Below are 21,995 nucleotides of genomic sequence, written 5' to 3'. Positions count from 1 at the left end.
TGTTTACATAATACTCCACTGGGCATGTGTAGTCACTCTAGGTTTCTTCTGCAAGTGTAAGCAAATGCCTTATACCCTAGACTGTTTCTGCAACCTGAGTCCTGGGCTTCAAGGCCCCTCCTCTCTGATAGGCTAAGCTATGGCTCCATGGCCCTGAAAAGGCACATCTCTTAGGTAGATTTGGGAATCCCACTCTCAACTGTGACAGCAGTCAGGGCTTAGAGAAGAATGTGTCTTCCCTGGAATCACAGAGTAGGGCAAGGAGGACAGGGGCAGACCTGAGGCTGTGCTAGCTGCCTGGATGTGGTGCAGAAGGCTTGTCAAACCCCAGCTTGTTACTTTGCCAGGTATGTGACCCTGAGAAGGTACCCAAACTCTCCCAAGCCTCAGTGTCTTTATTTGACAACTGGAACAATGTACTTGCAGGAAATGCAAAGGCTCACTGAAATAGTGCCTACACCTTGCTGGACACACTGGGTCAAAGACACAGCCTGGCTGTATGTCTGCTAGACCATCCATTCACTGACTTAGAGTAATCCCACCCTGGTGCCACTTAAACAGCGGTCACCTGTGAGACTGTGATGAACACATATGCTCTGGGACAGCTGCACACTTCTGAGAGGAAGATGCTAGTTAAGTGGGAAGAGAAGAGTCAGAGAGGGTAGATATGTTCCTGCGGAAAACTGTGCTGAGAGGAGGCTCAGTCCCGCTGGCCTTGGAGGTCAGGGGACTCTGTGACTCTAAGAGTTGTAGTTACGCTAGCTTCATCAGTGTCTCTAGAACCTTCCCTCTAGGGCTCTGATACTATGCCATGTGGTGCTATATGGCTCAAAGCTATGGCCTTAGATGGAGGATTTGGGGAGCCACAGGCTTATAACTGGGACAGCCTGAGCCTTCCCAGAAGCTAGCTTCCAGCCTATGGCCAGTGGGTCCTGGCTGAGGACCTTTGGTGCCTCTGTTTGTCCTGGCACCAGAACTTTTTACCAAGTGTGAGGTGCCTCAATCTTGGAAGGGCAGGGCCACTCTGGCTTGACAGGAAGAGATAAAACAGGAATTCCTGCCAGGAGACCTGGGGCTCAGGTGGGAATGCTGGCCTATTTCCTTCTCTGTACAATGTAGATGGAGGCTGCAGTAGGATCCATCATGATTGAATCAAGTGGGTAGCTCAGAGTGTAAGGGAGGATTGAGGCTCTGTACTCTCTTGGGAGGACATAGAAGGTATATTGTCAAGGGTCCCCTCTGTGTGCCCTGGGCATACCCTATAGGGAGAGCCCAACTTTCAGTTCTCCCGCAGGCCTCTCACTACCATACAGCTGAGAGCCAGGCTCCATAATAATTTATTGATCTTATGATAGCTTAGGTTTGTGAGTCAGAAGGTACTCAGTGAAGAAGGCTTATAAGAAGGGAGCCCAGAGAAGTAGCCACTGCAGAGCAGGCCCCGAGTTTGCTCCCTGTGAGGAGAGCTGGCAGAGCCTTGTGGAGTCTGAGGGGATGTAAGAAGCAGGTACATAAAATCCCACATATCAGACCTGGGGTTTAAAACATTTTGAGGTTTAGCTGCTCCTGGGCTAAGCTTCTTGTAGCTGACTATGTATATGCATTCCCCTTAGGGGCTCTGTTTAGTGAGGATCCCACCTGAGTTTCAGGGTATATAGGCCCTGATGGGCAGGGACAGATCCTCTTTTGAGAGTCAGGGTTACTGATCTGATGGGGAAGGACACTGTCCTTTTCATTCTTTGGTCAGTCCTTGCATTAAACCTGGCAGGGCGGCAAGGGGAGGGGGCCCAGGCTGTTACCATTGGAACTCCGGTGGGGGATAAGCTGCCAGCTTCACAGGCAGCTTCACCAGCTCATCACCGGCTGTGGCCTCCAGGACAGGTCCTTTGAGCCACTCGACACTGATGAAGGGCTTTTCTGCCAAACAGGAGGCATGAGTGTAAACTTGGGGCTGACCGTCCACCAGGCCTTCCTAGCCTCTCCCCCCACAGACTGGAGCTTGCCTTGCTGTCCAGCTGGTAGGAGCTGGGCAGGGCTTCCCCTCAGAGCCCTTCCTTCCTTTTGGCTGGCCCCTGCTGCTCAGGTGCATCATGACCTCTGACCCACACTGCATAAAGACCCTTGTTCTCCAGGTTCCATTATACTGGACCCATCCCATCCCATGCCGGGCACAGTGACCTCAGCCTCCCAGGTCATACCGTGCACAATGACCTCTGTGCTTTCCCGGAACTGCTGAATCCCATTGTTGGCCTCACACACATAGGGACCCAGGTCGTTCTGGCTGACATTGTGGATGGTCAGGATGCTGGAGAGTTCTGTGTGGGTCTGCTGGGAACGCCGCTCAGGTACCCACTTAGCCCGCTCTGCCTGCCGCACCCAGGGGAAGCCCAGGGTCAGCAGGCAGGCAGGGGCAGACCTAACCCAGCAAAGGAGGAACACACCCTTGCCCAAACACAAGTAGCTCTGGATGCCCAGCTTCAGAGTTTACTTTGGGATAGAAAACTTTCCCATCAATCACTTGGGTTCCTGAGTCTGTGTCTCCTCCACACAGAGGCACAGGTAGCATGGAGATGATGAGTCCTAGGGGTGATACTGAGGACAGGGCTATGGAAATAAGGAACCTGGCAGAGATGCCAACCTTACCTGCTTCCCTGGATAATCCCAGTCGAAGGTGACACCCGAGTTGAATTCAGCCCATACTGTACAGTTCAAAACCAGCTTCTCTCCAACCAACAGCTCCAGTGACTTCTTGGGGTACAGCTGGATGTCATAGAGCTCATTGCCTGGTGACACACACAGTGTCACCTCCCACACTCCTCATAGGATAGTACATGCGTAGCAGTGGGTGATAAGACCGTCCATGATACTAGCAGCCTCATGAGTGGGAACTAGTAGGCTGAGGTAATTATGTCTGCCCTCTTCTTCTTGGGGTACAGAGAGTGGTGACTAGGTGAGATAGAACTAGCGCCCCCTACCTGTGATGTGCACGAGGAAGGGATTGGAAAGGAAGTCCTGGTCGCCCCAGGTGGTCTCGCACTGCAGGTACAGGGCTTCGAGCAGCAGTGAAGTGGACACCCTCATGCCCCGGCGGTCATCCCACAACACCTCCTGCCCATCGGGGTGCAGCACTGAGTTTTGCTGGAGGGACATAGGGATAGTCAGCTGCCTTTCCCAAGGAGGGCACAGGAGGGTGGGGTCCTGGGGTCAGGCCGGGGAAGGGAATAGTACCAAGCGTAGCGTGATGTTGAGGCCGGGAATGGACACCAAGCAGGGCACCCACATCGAGTCCTTTCTGTTGACCAGGAGCGTGCCAGGTTTGTTGATGAAAGGCTGTTCAAAGTCTGAGGAGATGGAATAGGAGCTGGGTAAAGCAACAGCTCAGGGAGTCTCTGGCTAGGGCGTAGGGTGGGGTGTGGGGGAAGTTTAAGGGAGCCCTGTGGGTCAGAGTGGTGAAGTTCTAGCCTACTGCTTCTGTGTGGAACAGAGTAAGGCCCCGTATTCACTCCTGCTAGCCTGGTGTCAGCGGGGTGGAAGTGGAGTGAGGGTCCCAAGTAGTCCCTTCAGGACTCTGCCCAAGATAGACCTCACCTCTTACAAACACATAGGTGCTGGCAGCTGTGGTGCCCTCAATCCGGGCCTTGATGTACTTGTAGTAGCAGTGGTAGCTGCCTGTGTTGTTAGCATGAGTCTGGGCCAGCAGCAGCACCTTGCAGTAGGGCCTAGCTTCTGTGCCTTCACAGTCTTGCACAGCTCGTGTGTCTTCACTGTCCTTCCCACCTGTGGTCAGTGCCTCCTGGGCTCCTGGCCAGGTCCACTCGAGGGGGTGCTGCCCCCTAGCAGAGAATAGGAGAAGTCAGGATCTCTCCTACTCAGATTTTACATAAGCCACCAAGGAGCCTCCCTCAGGGGCTAAGAGCTTATCTCTTTCCAAGGAAGAGTAATCCAGGATTGGGGTATAGTCCTTAGATCCACCCACTGAGCCCTTGACTCTCTGCCTGGTTCTTGGGGCTATGAATGGGCAGGCTGATGATATGGGCCTCAGCTAATAGCTGGTACTGTGAGGAGGCCTGGGGCTAGGGACAGGTGACTGGGAATGGATGGAGGTGACTAGTACAGGAGAAGGGAAGGCTAGGTGAGTGCAGGGTGTCTATCTGCAACTCTTCTGGGAGACCACATCCTAGGACTCCCACTTAGCCTCTGGGACTGTCTGTCCTGGGAAGGAGTGGCCTTCTGGTTCTTTAGCCAGCCATCTCTTGTCCTAGTCTTGGGCAGCCTTCATGAACTGCCACGTGGGGAGGAGCCAGTACCTGCAGGATATGGATAGGCTGTCCCCGGTGTCAATCACATATGAATCCTCGGTGATGTTCAGGGTTGGAGGGGTCATGGAGTAGCCATTTGCCAGGCCTGGGTTGAAAGACATGGTTACTAAGGAGATACGTCATAGGGTCATGTGAAAGCTCCTTCCCTGTCTAGGCACAGGTGGGCCTTCTGGGATGCTGCCTCAAGGCAGGGCCATCCTAGTGTCTTTCAGTCCACATAGCCTTGTCTCCCCATGTGCACTTTGACTACAGCATCAATCTGAAGGTCCCATGACAACTATTAATCTCCACCACAAACTGTTCCTTGCTCTGGCCAAGGCCACCAGTCCCTACCACCACACTTATCGCTGCCCACAGACTGAGCCCAATCTCAATTAACCGTGACTGCTTCCCTGACCTCTGACCCTAAGTGAGCTGAGCTGCGGGAAGGAAGCAGGAAGAGGAGGAGCCTCTAGGTTTACTCCTATGGGATGGGGGTTGTGGGGGACTGGGGAAAAGATTTAGAGTGTGGAGTCTCCAGAGCTCTGCCTGAGATTCCCTCTCCCTCCTGAATCTCACATTTTTACCGACTGCTTATGATGGGTTCATGTATCCTACTTAGACCTGAATTCTACCTTGCCCTCTCCTAGGTCCCTGACAGTTCCTTTCTTCATAGTCTCTAGGCTCTGCAAGCTTCTCTCTGCCCGACTGCCTGAGCCTCCTTTGGGTTCTGCCTGCCTAGATCTCTTCCACACCCTCAAGCCTTCTCATGGTGCCTCTCCCCAGATGCACGAATGAACCTGCTTTAGCTGGGGAACTCACCTTCAGCCTCCCGTGACTAGGCTGATTAAGTGAGGTCTCTCTACAGAGCTCTATGGGTCACGTGGTCCTGTACCCACCATTCATCTCCCCAGTAGGGTGTGTACGTACACATGCATATACGTGTGTCAGCATGTGTGTACAAGTGTAAACACATCTCTTTGTATCTCAGCGTGCAGATATGCATGTCTTTGTTGAGTCATGTGTGCTGCTTTAGCTGTGTGTGCAAATATGCCTGATTGTGTATCTCTGACATGTTCTCAGTCGCATATATATGCACTTGATGGGGTGGAATCCTGATGGGGGTAACAGGGAGCATGGCCTGGGGGAGGTCTGGGCCTGGAACTTCGGCAGATGCATCCTGCCAGGATCATCCTGAGACAACAGGAAGGGAGGACTGTGTGGCTGGAGGCCCAGGGCTGTGTCCTGTCCCTCCCCCCTAGTCCCTGTCCTCCTGGGGTGGTCACAGACCACTCTCCTGCACCTAGCCTTGTTCAGTCCTTTAGCCCTTGGGGTTTGGAGCAGTAACTCAGACTGTTCATTAGCCAGTTCTGTGGTTCTAGGTCTTTGCCTTATAGTTAGTGGTGGTAGAAGGGTAGAGCCAAGAGTACCCCACTATGCATGGTTCTATGCACCCTGATCACAAGTCACCTGACCAAGTGGTATGGTGACAGAAAAACATGCTCCACACACCATGGTCCCATTTTAGCATCATGCAGACAACAGGGCCATCAGTCAATACCCACCGATCTCTCTCTTCTGGTTACAATTTGTAATTATTTCCCTTCTTCTGCCCCTATCATCTCCCAGACAAACTTTCCTGGGCCCTTATTAAGTACCTAGTCCCATGGTTCAGTCTGTGAAGCTGAGGCCTCAGCTGGACTGAGGTACTGGCCTTCATAGGTAGCTGCTTGCCTGGATAGCCACTGCGACTGCTGCCAAGGTCTCCCTTTTGTACTTAGACCTTGATACCCATGTCAGCAGCCCTGGTTGTGGGACATGGCTTGCTCTGAGGTTCTGAGGTGAAAAGTGTCTGGACTCTGCAGACTGCTTTCTAAACCAGTGGGTACCCGACCTCCTGGGCATGTCTGAGGAGACTTTGACTGTTGGTGCAGAGAGCTTGCAGAAGGCTCAGCTTCAGGGAAATCAGGAAAAAGGACTCCCAAGAGGGTCTCTGTGAAGCCAGGCTTTGCTTTTTCTAAGACAGAGTTTCTCTGTGTAGCCCTGACTGTCCTAGAACTTGCTTTGTAGACCGGGCTGGCCTCAAACTCAGAGATCTGCCTGATTCTGATTCCTGAGTGCTGGGACTAAAGGAGTGTGCCACCACTGCCAAGCAGCTACTTTGAAGTAAAAGTAGGGTCTTTCCCCCGGTAAACACTGAAGAAATGAATGAGGCTATCCTAGGTAGACAGTATCCTGGGCAAACATGTAGGTGATTGAGTGGACGGTGATCTATAATCTGAGCTACAGAAGGAGGCGGTATGATGGGCATGGGTCATGGCATGTGGGCGGTGAGGTCAGGGTGAAGGCAGCATGTGGCAGATGAAGAGAGATACAATGGCTAGTGTCCATCTACCTTGGCCCCATCTAGAAGAGAGAGCATTCCCCCAGCGATGGTAGGAATGTACATCTGTGTGCACTCGTGGCAACTGTCAGCTGCAGAGCTGTGGCAATTGAAAGCCCAGCTTCCTTTGGTGGCTCCTTGGCTTCTGCAATACAGCAGAGGGGCAGCCCACCTTCTGGCTGCTCTTTGTCTCTCTGGCTTTAGCCTAAGAGGCACAGGGCATCACAGCTAGTCTGTCCTGCAGTCTGGGACATTCCCATTTCCTTCCCTTCTGGGGATATCCCTCTTTAGTCTAGTTCAATATTTCCCTTCCCTAGGGAGCAGTCACCGTCACACAGGCTTCCGCCTTGTCCCTCTCAGGGCTCCTGCTCTTAGAATACTAATTAGCTTTAATTGTGGCTTTCATTTTTTCTAAACTCAGAATAGGAGATGCACAACAAAGATCCAGAATGATGGAGAATTGATGGAAAGAGGATGAGACAGGTGATGGACCATCTGATGAAAAACTGGGATGGATGGGAGGTTGAACTGATAGATGGGTGGGGTAGGGAGATTGATGGGTTGAACGGGTGGGTGAATGGGAGAGAGTGGGTAGACAGATGGTGGAGGCAAACAAGCTTGTGGGAGCCTCTTCCCCATCCATACTGTATCCCCCAGAGTAGGAATTTATCCTAATTAAGAAGACTATCCATCCTGTTTCCTCTTGCTTATATGAAACCTGACTGAGGACATGGCTTCCTCTGCTGGGTTCTCCTTCCCATCCCATATCCCAGATGGAGAATGCCTTTCGGTCACTTCCCCTCCCTATAACAACCCCTGGAGGCTCATGCTTTTGATGAGCACATTCTCCCCACTAAAGCTGTCATCAGCTTCTCTAGCGTTCACTTCCTTTCATTCTCTGCTGACTATAGCTCCTGGCTCTCCATACTCCCTCCCCACCCCAACTCATGCCATTCTCCATGACTTCAACACCCACAGGATGACACCCCCTCCCTCAGCTCTGAATCCTCTCCTCCTCTCCCCCACAGCCTGGATGTGGTCACCACTTGAAATCACACCATCCCCGGATGCCTGTTACTCTCTGTTTCCTTCCTTTTCCTTCTTCCTTTCCTTCTTGCTCAGGTGTCCTTATCCACTACTGACAAATTTGTCACCTTCATCAAAAATATCCATCACCCTGTGTCTTCTCCTGGCTCTGCCCTTGTCTGGGTGCAGTGGAGACCCACAGCCTATCACCTGGCTTGTCCTTTTGCCTGTAATTATCAGTTTCAGGATAACACATTCCAGAGAAGCTCAGTCTTGCTTCATGAAGCCCTTTATACTGACCATGTCCCATTGGTTTTACTCCTTTCAGACTGAGTGGTTCTTATTAATATGGTCTAGAATGTTCTTTGCTTCTTCCTCAACTCTCAGCATACACAGGTAAGACATGAGTGGGATGCTTTACTGTCCTTCATCTGAAGCTCATGCCAGCCCTTCTCTCACCACACCTGCTCTCACACCAAGCTCACGGCTGTGCCCCAAACTCTAATGCCATAAACCCAAATCTTACACAATTCAATTCTTTTCTGATTGCCATCTTCATACAAAAAAAATCCCAAAAGCAATTCTCCACTTGCTTCTGGTTACTGTTTCTTTTTATATTCCTTCTGCGGCCCAAGCACCACCTCAGATCCTCTTGTGTACCTCTGGAGTGTAGTCCACCATTAGTGACTCCCACATCACTGATACAGTGGCACCCAGGGTGCTTGCCGGCTCCTGTGACCTCACTCTTTCCTTGTCTTCTTTATTCTCCTCTGCCTACTGCTGCCTGTTCCTTTTACTCTCCCTTCCCTGTGTTCTCTCTGCTAAAGGTCTAGATAATTCAAAAAAATCTGTATCAGACCACTTCTCTCAACTCAGCCAAAGGAGTCTAGATGTGCAGCAGATTTAGCCCTGCAAATACTCTTTCATGTCCCTCATCTAAAGCCAGACTTAGACTCCTTTATCCCTATCAAAGGCTTCTTCTTCTAGAGTCTCAGTGTCTCCAAATGGGAACACCATGAATGGCTACTTCTCTTTAGGACATATACCATAATGCCTGGTAGGTTCCATGCATTATTTGGTCGGTGCTCACCTCTGGGGTCCTACTAGCTACATTTGTTCTCCAAATGGAAATGGGTTGGCTCTTGTCTTCCTCAAGATTTCCTCCATGTCTTTGTTAGTAATATTAACACACATACACACACACACACACACACACACACACACACACCACACACACACTCACCCAGTGAGAGGATGGAGAAATGGCTCAGTGACTAAGAGAACACTGGCTACTCTTCCAGAGGACTAGGTTTGATTCCTAGCATCCACAAGAAGGCTCACAACCATCTGCAACTCCAATTCCAGGAGATCTGATACATTTTGGCCTCTGTAGGCATCAGACATGCAAGTGGTGCACAGACACAGGCAGGCGAAACACACAAAGACATAAAAGCCATATATATATAATATAAAATATACTTTAGAATATATACACATTGCATATCTGTGATATATACATGTGTGTCTCACAACGAAGTCATATCACATGTGTACTTGAATCTTTTTCTGTGACTCTGTACTGTCTTTCTGGGAAAGCTCCTGCCAGAGACCTGGTGTCCACTCACCTTTGCACCCACTCATGGCCCATTCCCACCTCACATCCACGTCCTCCAGCCACCGCACTGTTCAGCAGCAAGCCACGCCCATTCCTACTTTACAGCCATATCTGTCATTTACGCAAGTTTTCTCTTCATGTTCCGCGTCTTTCCAGGCCATAGATTAGATGTGACCTCCTCACTCTTACAAAACCCAAGTTCCTTCTTCAGGCTCCATTTCATCCCCATGCTTGCCATGAGGCATTGTAAACGTTTGTTTGCCCCTGCCTTCCATTGTTCTGCTCCATTAGCCATAGGTTTCAGTGGGAAGGAACCAAATGAATTCTTGTTTCTATTCTACCCGATGCCTAGTTCAGCACCTGGTAAAATAGATACATTGCTGAATGACTAAATAGGTGGGTGAGTGGAAGGACGTGTGAATAACCAGACAGATGGATGAACAGATGATAGGCTGAGGTGAGGAGAGATAAATGAGTGGATGGCGGTAGATAGATGAAAGGACGCAGTTTGCTATGGGAATAGACGTGTGGGTAAACTGGCGCATGGAAGGATCGACAAATGGATTGAAAGGCACTGTTGGAAGGATGAATGGATGGGTGTGTGGGTGGATGCATCGAAAGCTGGCTAAACAGATCACATTGTATTCATTTAGCCTGGAACTAAGTAAGACTTGGTCCATTGCAAAAGGTGCTTCTCAGTTTGAATGGTTAGAAGAACCTTGAGATTACCCAGCATCTGGACCCATTTGGGCCTGTCAGCTGCTGTGTTCAGAGGCTCCAGTGACCGCCCAACCCCCACATGCAACCCTGCAAAGGGTGCATCCTTCCTGCCTGGCTGTTGTCTGTCTCTGCTGTCCTTCCTTTCCCGAAGCAGGAAGCACTGTCATCCTGGCCTCTGCTGCGCTCCCCCTGCCTTCCTGTTCCTGACTCTGGAATTGACTTCTTCCTCCCCGGGGCCAGCAGAGCCCTGGCCCCCAAGGTTGCAGCAGAGCAGTAGAGGCAGGCGCCAGGCCGGGGTCAGAAAGGCCAGAGTGCACACCTCCTCTTCTCTGTACTGTCAGCAGTCCTGGGGGGCACCTCCAGCCTTGAGTCACCGAGACCCTGGTGTCAGGCTCAAGAGACTGGGGTACAGCCACTCCCAGGGCGAAGCTGGTATCTAGCTGCTGGTCAAGCAGGTGGTATGGAAGACTTCTGGCAGATTAAGGGCTGGGCACTGGCCAGGTCAACAGTATCTCAAGAGCCTCAGAGGGAGGGGAGGATGAGTCCAGTCAGTAATGAGAAAATTGAGGCAGCAGGTAGCAGTTTCAGGGCAGTCCAAGTCTATCTGAGTCTAGATCCATCCCTGCTTGGGAGCCTAAGACAGTGGACAAAGATAATCAGGCCAGAAACTGCATTTTGCCCTCTGAATCCCTCATCTAAAGCCTTAGGGATCCCCGCCCCCCGCCTCAGATAGAAAAGCCTATGCAGGAAGTCATGTGGTCCTGAGCTGCAAGTTTCATCCCTCATTCCTCTTCTGCTTCCTGTTCATCTGTTTATTTAGTTCGATGGCCCAGTTTACAGCCAACAAATCCCTTTAAAGCTCCAACCATCCCCTCTCCTTTCCTTTTCAGACAGGGCTTCATATAGCCAAGCCTAGCCTTAAATTCTCTATTCTCCTGCCTCAGCCTCCCAGGAGCTGGGATCACAGGCATGTACCACCATACTCAGCCAAGACACATTTTCAAAAGCATCTTCCTGGAGAAACAGGGAAAATGCGACCTAACATAAGAACGTCTGAGAGACCGTAAGGCGTCTTTCTCTATTGTGGATATCCTGGTCTGGGTGTGTCCCTGAGTCCTACCTAGGTGGTCCCAGAGAGAGGATGGAAATAAAATATGAAGGCTGTCTATAGGAAAAGATTAAGACAAAGAAGTCGGGAACCAAGGGAGGGGATGGTCATCTCCTTGATAAATGTGCTATGCAGCACTCCAGAGGGTAAGAAGTCTTGGTCTTCTTTTCAGGGCAGGCTGGGGGTGTTCTGGGGGAGCTGCTACACAGGTTCTGGGATGGGCCAAAGCATGACGGATTGAGATACCAACCAACAGGCATACCTTTGATGCTCCTCCTCACTCTCATCCTAATGTCTCTCTGTCCCTTTCTGTCACTACAGGCACTTGTCTTACTCCTCAATGCTCAGCAGCCTCTGTGGCCTTTAGCTCACTTCTAAGCACAGAGAAACATTGCTGCTTCAGAGCCCCGTCCCTGGCTCTCATAGGCCATCTGGAGCTGTGGATGTCCCTCAGTCTGGCTCTATTTCCTGAAAGGTTGCATTTCTCCACAGTCTGGCTGAGCACATCAGGGTGGCTCATCCCTTGCCTGGCCTTAGGCACTGTCCTCTGTCTGCCTTGACTACACCTGGAGCATTACTGCCGCTCCAAGGCCCGTGTAGGTTCCCTGAAAGCGAGGCTTAAGGGAACTCCTGCAGCCCAGCCCTGACCTCCAGCTTAAGGATGGCGTATGTCATGTGATGGTTCCTAGACTTGCAATGGTAACAGCTCACGTCTAGGTCCCCAGGACCAGTGTGACTGACATGGAATGCTGTCAGGAGCTCTGCCCTTGGGCTGACTTGGAAAACAGGCTTGTCTGTGTCAGAGGGACATGAACTCTCTAGGCAGCTATGCCCAGAACAACGATGGCCAGGCCGCAGACTACAGACAAGCTGTGGTGGAATGTAACGGGGGCATAACTGGCTGGGCTGAGCTCTGGTTCTAGGGCATTGCTCTCAGGGATGCCCCTGTGCACCCCCTGCCACTGGGCCTGTGCAGACCTTGGCAGGGAGATGGCAGGAGTGTTTTGTCCTGGAGTCCTGAGCTGGCCGACATCCTGTGCTTCAGAGCTCAAGAGTCAAAAGTTTCCATCAGCATTCCATTTCCCACCTGTAGGATGGGAGCTGCCAGGGGTAGACGGTGCTGCCCTTGGGGGTATGCTTGGAGCCGGCTAGTTTTTCACCACCATGACCTGGGCCAGATTTCAGTTCTCCTCTCTAAGCTCCATACTGTCCCCTTGTGAGGTGCAGATTCCTCCCAAGATTACATGGGTGGCAGACCACAAATACCGCAATGCATTCGCTGAACCACAAGTTTAGAATACATAGTGACTGACTCATGGCTGCCATAGTCCTGCTGAGTACTTGGCTGTGGTCACTTGGCCTGCCAGTCATTTGTGTTGAGTCAGAGCATGCAGGGAGGGAGGTAGGGACAACCTTGCTCCCTGGGGACCAGGGAGAGTATTTTTGTGAGCTGATCTGGGATTTGTAAGACCTATTAGGAAATGATTGACTCACATGTAACTTTGAAAATCAGGTAGATGGAAGAGAGAGAGGGAGAATGATGTGGGTGGTGAGGCCATAGAAAAAGGCCCAGGTCCCATCTCCTCTAGACAGTGGCATACCTTGGGACTTCAACCCTGCTTTGTGCTCCCCAATCCCCCTCAACTGCCCTCCTGCATTCCTGTCCTGGTGGTAACCTCAGCTCTCAGACCCAGACCTGCATCTAACATCAACAGGACAAACATGAGCCTGGGAACACATAAACGTCCACTCATCTGATGAACAAGAATTGAAAACATGCACTTCCTCGGATTGGCAAGGATGTGGAGAAGCAGCAGCTCACACAGCAATAATAAAAAATGTTCACACACTTTGACCCCCAAATTCTGCTTATACCGATACATCCTGTTACAACAATGAAAGCAAATGCGTATTTAGCACTTTTTGTGCACCCGTGAGGCACCACACTGCTCACACACCCTATTATATGCTCGCCCTGCCAGTCAGGCACTGTTACTACCATCGTAGAGAGGAGAAACTGAGGCACTTGCCTGAAATTTCACAGCTAGTAACAGATCACCTTTGGGGTCACGGTTATGTCAACCGTCACAGATATCAGTATTATTTGCACGTCTGCACTTTATGGAAGAAAACCAGCTTTCTCCCCTCAACCTTGGCATTACTGCTCATCCCCCCTCAGCTTAGGCTGGTGGCCCAGTGACACTCATTTCACCAGATGATGGTAACCTCGCTCATCTCCCACAGCTTTCGGGTCTCTATATCACACCCATTCTCAGAGCTGAAACAGGCTTTGTAGACTGAGTAGGAGCTTGCTCGCCCAGGAAGATGGCAACAAGGATAGAGTGACAGGAACTCTAGGTCCAGTCCCTCCTCTCCTTGTCACACTGACACTGAATTTTGTACCCAGAGTCCAGATACCTTATAGGTCTGACCTCTCTCTATTCTCCCTTCTGTCCACTAGGTTGTCTGGACTAGCTCAGGGCACCAGTGCTGGACCAGCATCTTCCCATCTGCCCAGTGACCAGGGGATCTTGCTGGAGCACAGCTCCCTCTTTGGATGAAATGACCTTGTGCTCCCCTTCTGCTTGGGTGCAAAATGGGTGATCTTGGCTTCCCAGTCACCCACACTGTCCTTCTCTAGCCCTGGAGATGGTGTCTTCTCTGAGTTATCTTTATGTGACAGTCTTTTCCTCTACTTTGAGGTATTAGCCCAGTGCCTCCTCCCTTCTGAGGCTTTCTTCCCAGGATCCCCAGTACCCCCATATTTGTTTGCAGCTTCTTGGAAAGTTTGGTTTCTCAGTCTTAAAATTCCTTAGTTTAAGATTGGGAACTTTCAATTTTTCTCTTCTTCATTGTGGCAGCCTCAATGTGTTCCTGTGAGACAAACTGGACTTTTCAAATGATTAACCCCTGGCTGGCTTTGGGGAACAATAAATATCCTATAGAAATCTGCAGAGGGCAGGGAAGTGACACCTGGCAAAGTTAAGATGCTGTTCACTGAGGTGTGCACTTTATGCCAGAGCTAGACCTGGGGGAAATAAAATGCCCACCACTGTTTGGGACGTGCTGGGGACATCAAGGTGACAATGTCTGATGGGCCCCACTTGTCCTTTATCTCTTTGGTCTCCATGTCATCTTGGAACAGACACCTGTTATTTTCTTGTTATAACCAGACATCTAGCATCTAGTGAGCCATTTCACCCTTTTGGCCTTAATTTCCAAATCTCCAAAATGGGCACAATGATGCATCACAAGGGTTAGCTCTCCATATGTTCTAACGTGAAGCAATTTGATGAATCATTTTATATTGAGGTGTATAGCTCACTCCTAGATACACCAAGTGTATGTGTGTGTGTGTGTGTGTGTGTGTGTGTATACTTTTGGGGATGTGACTTAACATGTATGAACCTCACACAGGGAAGCTTTGAACCTGGTACTCTGGGCTCTTCCTAAGCCTCCCTCCCTCCCGGAAGCCTGGAACCTGTATTCCTGGGCACACAGAGGATGGGAATGAGACCACCCACCCTGGTGGACCCCTGTAATCCTCCAGGGGCCTATCTGAAGCAGGAAAGGGTCAGTGCTGGGTTAGGAATACAATGGGTGTAGGCTGGGTGACTTCAGGGTTGGGGGTGCCTGTGAGACTTAAGTGGGCGCAAGCTGGGACTCGTGGGGCTAGGTGGGTGCAGGCTGGGTGTCTGAGGCTAGGATGCCCTTGGAATCTAGAAGGAAGGGTCTGCTCCACTAGCTTATGTTGGGGGTTTCTGGGAGATTCAGATCTGTGTTTAAGAGATGTTCCTTGAGGAAGCATCATGGAAAACATCTGGAAGGTGCTGACCATCAAGAGTCAGGGATGAGGTCGGAAGTACAGGCTGCCTCTATACTCTGTTAGGGTGCTGGAGAGGATGAAGGGGACTCTAGCATGCACGGAGTTCCCAGCACTGGGATGGCTGTGGTTTCACCATCTGTTTCATCCAGTTGCCCTGAACACCCCTGGGGCTAGGGCTCTGCTCATCGATTGGCAGGACAAGCCACTTTATCATACAATTCAGCTGGCTCAGAGGTGGCCCCCCAGCGCTGCTAAATCGGGGCCACCAGCTCCTGCCTCAGGAAGAGGGAAATGCAGGCAGGATGTCCTCTTTTGTGGCCGACAAGTCCTTTCCCATGAACCCCTGCTGACCTTGCCGTCCACGTGGCAAGGGGCTCCCCCACTTGCCACCAGGGCATGTGGCTGCCCAAGGACAGGGTAGCAGGCCGAGGAGCAAGGGCAGGGGGCGTGACTGCTATTGGCACCGCCCAGTAGGGCAGGGCATGAGCTCTGAGCCTCTGCGCCTCCTCCAGCACCTTCCTGCTCCCAGACATGTCCCCTCAGTGTGACCGGAAAACTGAGATCCCAGAGGAAGCCAGTGTCTGAAAAGGACCGAAACTCAGCAATCCCTGGCTCCGGCTGGGACACGCTGGCTGCTTCTCTATCAGAGAAGTCTGGACAGAGTGTAAGAGGATCTTTGGAGACATCTCCCCACTCGGTCTTTCACTCCTCGAGCTTCCCAAAAGCGGTGGGGTGAAAGCTAGGCACTGGCGGAGAGACAACTGAGCGGTAGAGGAAAACACCAAACCTTAACTTGACACAGAGAACTTTCTTCCTTCCCTCCTCTGTAGTTACCCTCTGGTTCTCCCAACTTTGTTCCTTCCTTATCTGACCTGGTTGCATGAAGTGGAATCTTCCGGAAAGTTCCCTTGATACATAACCTCTGGAGACCATACTTCTCGACACTAGTTCCTCTTCCTTGGTCCTCCCTAGGTGGCTGGTCTTCTCATCCACCTGTTTGCTTAAGCCAGAGTCCTGGAGCACAGCCTCCCGTTCCTACTTCCAAATGTCTAATTTACTTGTAGGTCCCTGCTTCACTTGGACAGTCATCTGTGTCACTCCTCACAGTTCTTCTGTCACTCTCTAGCCAACCACCTCCAAAATCTAGCTAGCCTCATCTGACCAGTCACTTGTCTCCATCTGCGCATTCTTGTCTCTGGGCCTCATGTGAGGTGCTCCTCACCCTGCTTGGATTACCCTTCGCTGACATTCTGCAGACCCCTCCTAGAAGCCCCTAGATCAGTGGTTCTCAATCTGTGGGTTGTGACCCTGTTTTGGGGGGCTCAAACGACTGACAAGGGTCACCTAAGACAGTCTGCATTTCAGATATTTACGTTACGATTCACAACAGTAGCAAATTACAGTTATGAAATAGCAACTAAACTAATTTTATGATTGGGGGCTCACCACAACATGAGAAACTGCAGTAAAAGGTCGTGCTGTTAGGAAAGTTGAGAACCACTGCCCTAGGTGGAGGTGACAACTGGCTTCCTGTGTAGCCCACAGGTAATAGCTGTGTGTCTCTGAGCACATCCACACCCACGCTACAGAAAGCCAATGCCACATCAGTCTGGCACTTGGAAAACCCCTGCAGGACGGGGTCGTGCCCCTGTCCTTCCTGCCATCCTGAGCAGGTGATGTATGTGTGGCTGTAGCTGCGCAGAACGACAGTCTCTTTCCCTGACATGCTGGGAAGTTTGCCAGACTGTCCACCACACGGTCCCAGGTCTGGCTTTGATGAGGGATTAGGGCCCCTTTTGCTACACTGCTTCTGAGAGACACATTTCAGTCCCCAGAGCTCTGAGCTAGGACCAGAAGACCACAGAGACCAGTAGACCCTACTGTCCTGGACCTGGATCATACCTAAGAGCAGGAATATCAGAGAGACAGGCGGCCATGTTTGATGTAGACCATCCTTAGCTGAAGGCAGCAGTCCCCTCTGTGTCACCTGCTAGCTTCCCTCCAGACTAAAGTCCTGAGACAGAGTTTTTTGAAGCCATCATCTGCTCTTTTCTACAGGAACTTTGCTGGGGTCAGATTATAGAACTAGATCAGGACACCAGGTGAAGTCCAGCACAAGTCCAAGAGGCCCCTCCATGTCTACCTGCCTGCCCACTGAATACATGCAGGAACACTGGTGCTCAATGGGGAGAGAAGATCTCAGGACATACCTTGAGGACATTGGGACACAGATAAGACTAAGGTGTGAGTCTGTTGCTTTTGAGGGCTTCATTTTAGGGTTCCCAGGCTTCACAAAGGTCTCCTACTGCAGTTTCCTTGCTCTTAAGGGGTTTTCTTTCTATACCCTTCCACGGATCTATACATCCCGTCCTCTGCACGTAGGGGTTCATGTTCCTGCGGTAGCATCCCCCACCACGCTGGGAGCTCCTGGATCCTCTTTCACCAGGGAGTGTGTGGGACCAGGCACAGGGCTCAGGGAGGCTTGGTTTCTATTTACATTGGCAGTCCCCCTCCAACCCCGCTCCCTACACTCCCACCCATGCTAGGGCATCCTATCACACGATCTCCTCTCCTTCCTTTCACAGCCCATGTGGTCATGGGTGTTTACTTCAGGGAACACTTCCACCTCCCTTCATTCCTAGGACCTCTGCTGCTCCTCCTCACATTTCTGCAATGTACCTGTCTTCCTTTCAGACCGCTTACCCCAGGATTCTAGCAATAGGGAGGGGGAAGAATTCGTACAGCCTAAATTCCAGCCAATGTAACCTCCTGGAGCCTCAGATACCTTTCTCGGCTGAACGTGGGAGGTCTCCTGGGCACAGGGAAGTCTCACTCCTCATCCATCTTGTTCAGCTAGAGCCCTGTTTACTTCTCCCACACATTGAGTCGCTTAATAAACACATCCTGAACACTGGCGAAAAGTGTCACCCAGGGTTGGGGGTAGTGGAGCAAGAAACCGCCAAAGGGCCAGTCATCCTTCAGTGTCTACACACGGATTCATTCACATCTCGCTCAGCTTCCCTGTCCGACGGTACAGGGTGGGAGCTGAAAGCGAGGCTCCAATACTAAAACTTGCATTAATTAGTTCCCTTCCTGCCGGGGCTCCTGAGGGCCTTGGGAGGTTACACATTTCCCCCTTATATAAAAAAAGGTCTCAGTATTCTGTGGGAATAAAAGATGATAAGTCTCTCTCTCTCTCTCTCTCTCTCTCTCTCTCTCTCTCTCTCTCTCTCTCTCTCTCTCTCTCTCGTCTTTCAGCACATCTCCGTCAGGCATCAGGGGCTCTGTGATGACCCCGTCACCCTGGATTTCCAGGGACAGTGGATCCTGAACGGATGCCCGTCTCATCCCCTGCCTTATCCCCAGGGCTTCCTTCCTGGCCCCTCCACGCAGCCCCTCTGCTTCCAGAGACTCTTCAGCACCGAAGAACCAAGCTCTCATGACAATCTTGAACCTGCCGCCCCCATGCCCAAGGCTCTCCTTGCGGCTTCTGCTTTAAGATTCAAATCTTTTATCCTTTCTAATCCAGAGATCCCCTCAAATCCCAGGACCCCCTGGTCTTCACCTCGACGTGGATCCGTCTAGCACTAGGGACTCAAGATTCGGTTTAGGTTTCAACTTGAATCTAGAATCACTTGGGACGGCGTTAGTGTCGGGTTCCTGCAGTGGAGTGCGGGGAGTGGGGGTGTGGGGGGTGGGGTGTCCCAAGTCCTCAGTCCTAGCCCAGGAGAAGGTAGACGCCCGTCAGGAGCGCCCTCTGGGGGACCTCGGGGTACCGATCTCCAGTGTAGACGCACGGCGTCGGGAAGTGCGCACCCAAGTGCGGGGTCGGGTGTGGATCAATGGGGAAATGATTCACGCTGGAAGATCGGGACCCAGAGGCGGTGAGCCCTGGATTTCCTGGAGACTGAGTAAGGAAGGATCCAGGCTAAGGATGCATTTCACTCCGGACCGTAGACTTAAGACTGGGACCTGGTCATAGCCCCGCCACCCTGTTCGTGACCCGGCTGCAGTCCCTACCCGTTCTTTCCTGCTCCCCGAGGTCCCAGTCCCTAGCCCCTGGCTCCCCCGACTTCCCTGGCTCCAGTGGGCGTCCGCATTCCCAGGTTCCCAAACTGCCCCGTCCCTCCGCCCGCCCCGTCGGTGCGGTCTCACTACTGGCCCCTGGTGAGCAGTGGGCCCTGGGCGGTTAAGCGGGGACGGGGGTTGGGCTGTGGCCCGGGCGCTCACCTTGGAGGAGTCCGAGGCAGAGCCACAGGCGCAAGTTCAGCGCAGCGCCCGGCTGCATCTCCGGCCCCTGGGCGCGGGTGGGACCTGCGCGGCCGCAGCTCTGGGCTGGGAGTGAGAGCGCGCGCCGAGGCGCCGGCGGGGCGCGGACCGGTCAGCGGCCCGGGGGCGGAGCCGAGGCGGCCCGGGGCGGGGCTCCGGGGGAGGAGGGTCACCGTAGCCTCAGCCCGCCCCTCGCCCCTCTCTGTCCCTTCCAGCCTGCCCCAGGAGAATCCAGCTCGGGTAGGGAGAGCTCCCACTTTGCGAACGTCCAGGGTGCCCAGTTCCAAAGCAGCTGCCACCAAGCACAAACTCCAGGGCCACTGCGGGTGGGCGGGGAGCGCAGGTGACTGCCCTGACCCCCGTGTGCGTTGTGGCTCCGGGGAATGAACAAAACCGAGTAGAGGCGTTTTCTGCATTTTCCTCCCATCAATAAGCAAAGTGACAACGAATAGTACGTTGAGACAGCTGTACGTTAAGTCTTAGCGAGCATCCTGCAGAAGCCTCTCTCCACAGTGTCAAGGGAGCTGGCACCTGGGTAACAGCCTCCCACCGTCCTCTGGCCATGAAGGACAGGCTTTCCTTTTAGTTTCCCACCAAATACTTTTGTTCTGAGCTCATTCACAAGTCTTTTTTATCAGGTGACACTTCACTTTCTGTTTTGGCAACAGCTCTCGCACAGACTTCCTTTCTCTTTGTGGTTTCTTTGCTAGAATTTTCCTATTTCAAAATATATCCCAAATGACAATGACGATTTCACTTTTTTCTGCTTTTATGTACTCCGTTCACACTGTTCCCACGATCCCCACCTACCAGCCCAGGCTCATTCTTGCCAAAAGTCAAGGCCGGACTGTTGTTGATGATGACTTTTTAAAAAGTCGCCAACTCTCTCAACCACAGAACAGGAATGAAACTCCTAGGTATGTGCGTCTTTAACATCGGTAGGCAGCGCTAACTAGGTTTTCATTTTAGCTTGTACTGAAACCACATTATGGTGTTAATTGGCTTTTTCCTAACTGCCACTGAGACTAAGCACATTTATTTATATTTATTTATTTATTTATTTATTTATTTATTTATTTATTTCTTATTCACTTTGCATCCCAATAACAGCCCCTCTCCCTTCTTCCCAGTCCCATCTTCCAAATCCCTCCCCCATTGTCCTGTCCTTTTCTTCTCAAAGAAGTGGGAGTCCTCCCCCACCTTGGCTACCACTCACCCTCGGACGTCTAATTCCAGCAGGACTAGGCACATCCCCATCCACTGAGGCCCAACCAGGCAGTCCAGGTAGGGGAAGGGAATTCAATGGCAGGGAACAGAGACGAAGACAAGACACTGCTTCACTTGTTAGGGGACCCACATGAAGACCAAGCTGCACATTTGCTACAAGTGTGTAGAGGGAGCTCCTGCATGCTCTCTGGTTGGTGGCCGAGGCTCTGTGAGATCCCATGGTTCCTTGACTCTATTGGTCTTCTTGTGGTGTCCTTGACCCCTCTGACTTGTTCATTTCTATCTCCAAACTCTTCCATAAGACTCCCTGGGCTACACCTGATGTTTGGCTGTGGGTCCCTGGACCTGCCTCCATCCAACGCTGAATGAATCCTCTCAGGAGACAGTTCTGCTAGCTTCCTGCCTGCAAGCCTAACAGAGTACCATTAATAGTGTCGGTGGTTGGCTCTCTCACATGAGATGGGTCTCAAGTTAGAGCAGCCATTGGTTGGCTGTTCCCTCAGTCTCTGCTCCATTTTTATTTCTGTACATCTCATAGGCAAGACAAAATTTGAGTTGAAGGTTTTGTGAGTGAATTGATGTCCCCTTCCCTCCTCTGGAAGTCCTGTCTGACTACAGGAGGTGGTCACTTCAATCTCTATATCCCCCTCTGGTAGAGATTTCAGCTAGGGTCACCTGTATCCTCTCCCATCACCAGCCTCCAGCTACTCACCAGAGATGTTCCTCTGTAGATTTCCATTCTCACTCCCACCCTCTCAGACCAGCCCTCTCCCCACACCTGAATAACATTTCTATTCCCCTCCTCACCTCCTCTCCTACCCAGATCCCTCTCTCCATCCACCTCTGATGACTAGTTTTCCCTTTGGAGTGAGATTTGTACATCCTCCCTTGGGAGATAACCTCCTTATTACCCAGTAATAACCTATTACCCAGTATCTTTGGGTTTGTGGATTTGTAGCATGGTTGTTCTGACTTTATGTCTAACGTCCACTTATAAGTGCTTACATAGCATACATGTCTATCTCTGGGTTACCTCTCTCAGGATGGTATTCTCTAGTTAATGATGTCTTTCATTTTAATAGCTGAATAGTATTCCATTGTGGAGGTGTACCATATTTCATCTATCTTTAGTTGACCAACATCCAGGTTGTTTCCAGTTTCCAGCTATTATTGAGCAAGTGTCCCTGTGGTATAGTTGGGCATCTTTTGGGTATATGCCCAGGAAATTCTTAAGATAGAACTCTTCTCAGCTTTCTGAAGAACTGATTCAATTGATTTCCAAAGTGGTTGTACAAGTTTGCACTCCCACCAGCAATGGAGGAGTGTGCCCCTTGCTCCACATCCTCTCCAGCATGTGCTGTCATTTGTATTGTGATCTTGGCCCTTCTGATGACTGTACTGAGCACATTTTTATAACTGGCCATTTGGATTTCAAGTCTTTTGCTCTTGTGCCTGTTGTTTTTCTTATCCATCTGCAAGGAGGTTCTCTTTCTTTCTTTCTTTCTTTCTTTCTTTCTTTCTTTCTT

General features: G+C 51.3%; 1 protein-coding gene across 1 annotated transcript in view; it reads right to left on the bottom strand.

Moving 5' to 3' along the window:
• The window catches only part of Flt4 (fms related tyrosine kinase 4), a 42,964-nt gene extending 23,664 nt beyond the window's left edge, over positions 1-19,300 (bottom strand). Inside the window, exons 1-8 of the mRNA XM_028781905.1 lie at positions 19,204-19,300; positions 4,305-4,401; positions 3,586-3,830; positions 3,226-3,338; positions 2,973-3,135; positions 2,641-2,780; positions 2,196-2,364; positions 1,797-1,914 (exon numbers count right to left, since the gene is read on the bottom strand). Of these exons, the coding sequence (XP_028637738.1) occupies positions 1,797-1,914; positions 2,196-2,364; positions 2,641-2,780; positions 2,973-3,135; positions 3,226-3,338; positions 3,586-3,830; positions 4,305-4,401; positions 19,204-19,261 (1,103 nt within the window). The 5' untranslated portion in view covers positions 19,262-19,300. The remainder of the gene's footprint in view (positions 1-1,796; positions 1,915-2,195; positions 2,365-2,640; positions 2,781-2,972; positions 3,136-3,225; positions 3,339-3,585; positions 3,831-4,304; positions 4,402-19,203) is intronic.
• Between the last annotated feature and the right edge of the window lie 2,695 nt (positions 19,301-21,995).

Source organism: Grammomys surdaster, unplaced genomic scaffold, assembly GCF_004785775.1.
Source record: "Grammomys surdaster isolate TR1022 unplaced genomic scaffold, NIH_TR_1.0 577, whole genome shotgun sequence".
NCBI classification, from domain to species: domain Eukaryota; kingdom Metazoa; phylum Chordata; class Mammalia; order Rodentia; family Muridae; genus Grammomys; species Grammomys surdaster.
Note: the sequence above shows the minus strand (reverse complement) of the source record. Positions and strands in the feature narration are given on the sequence as shown.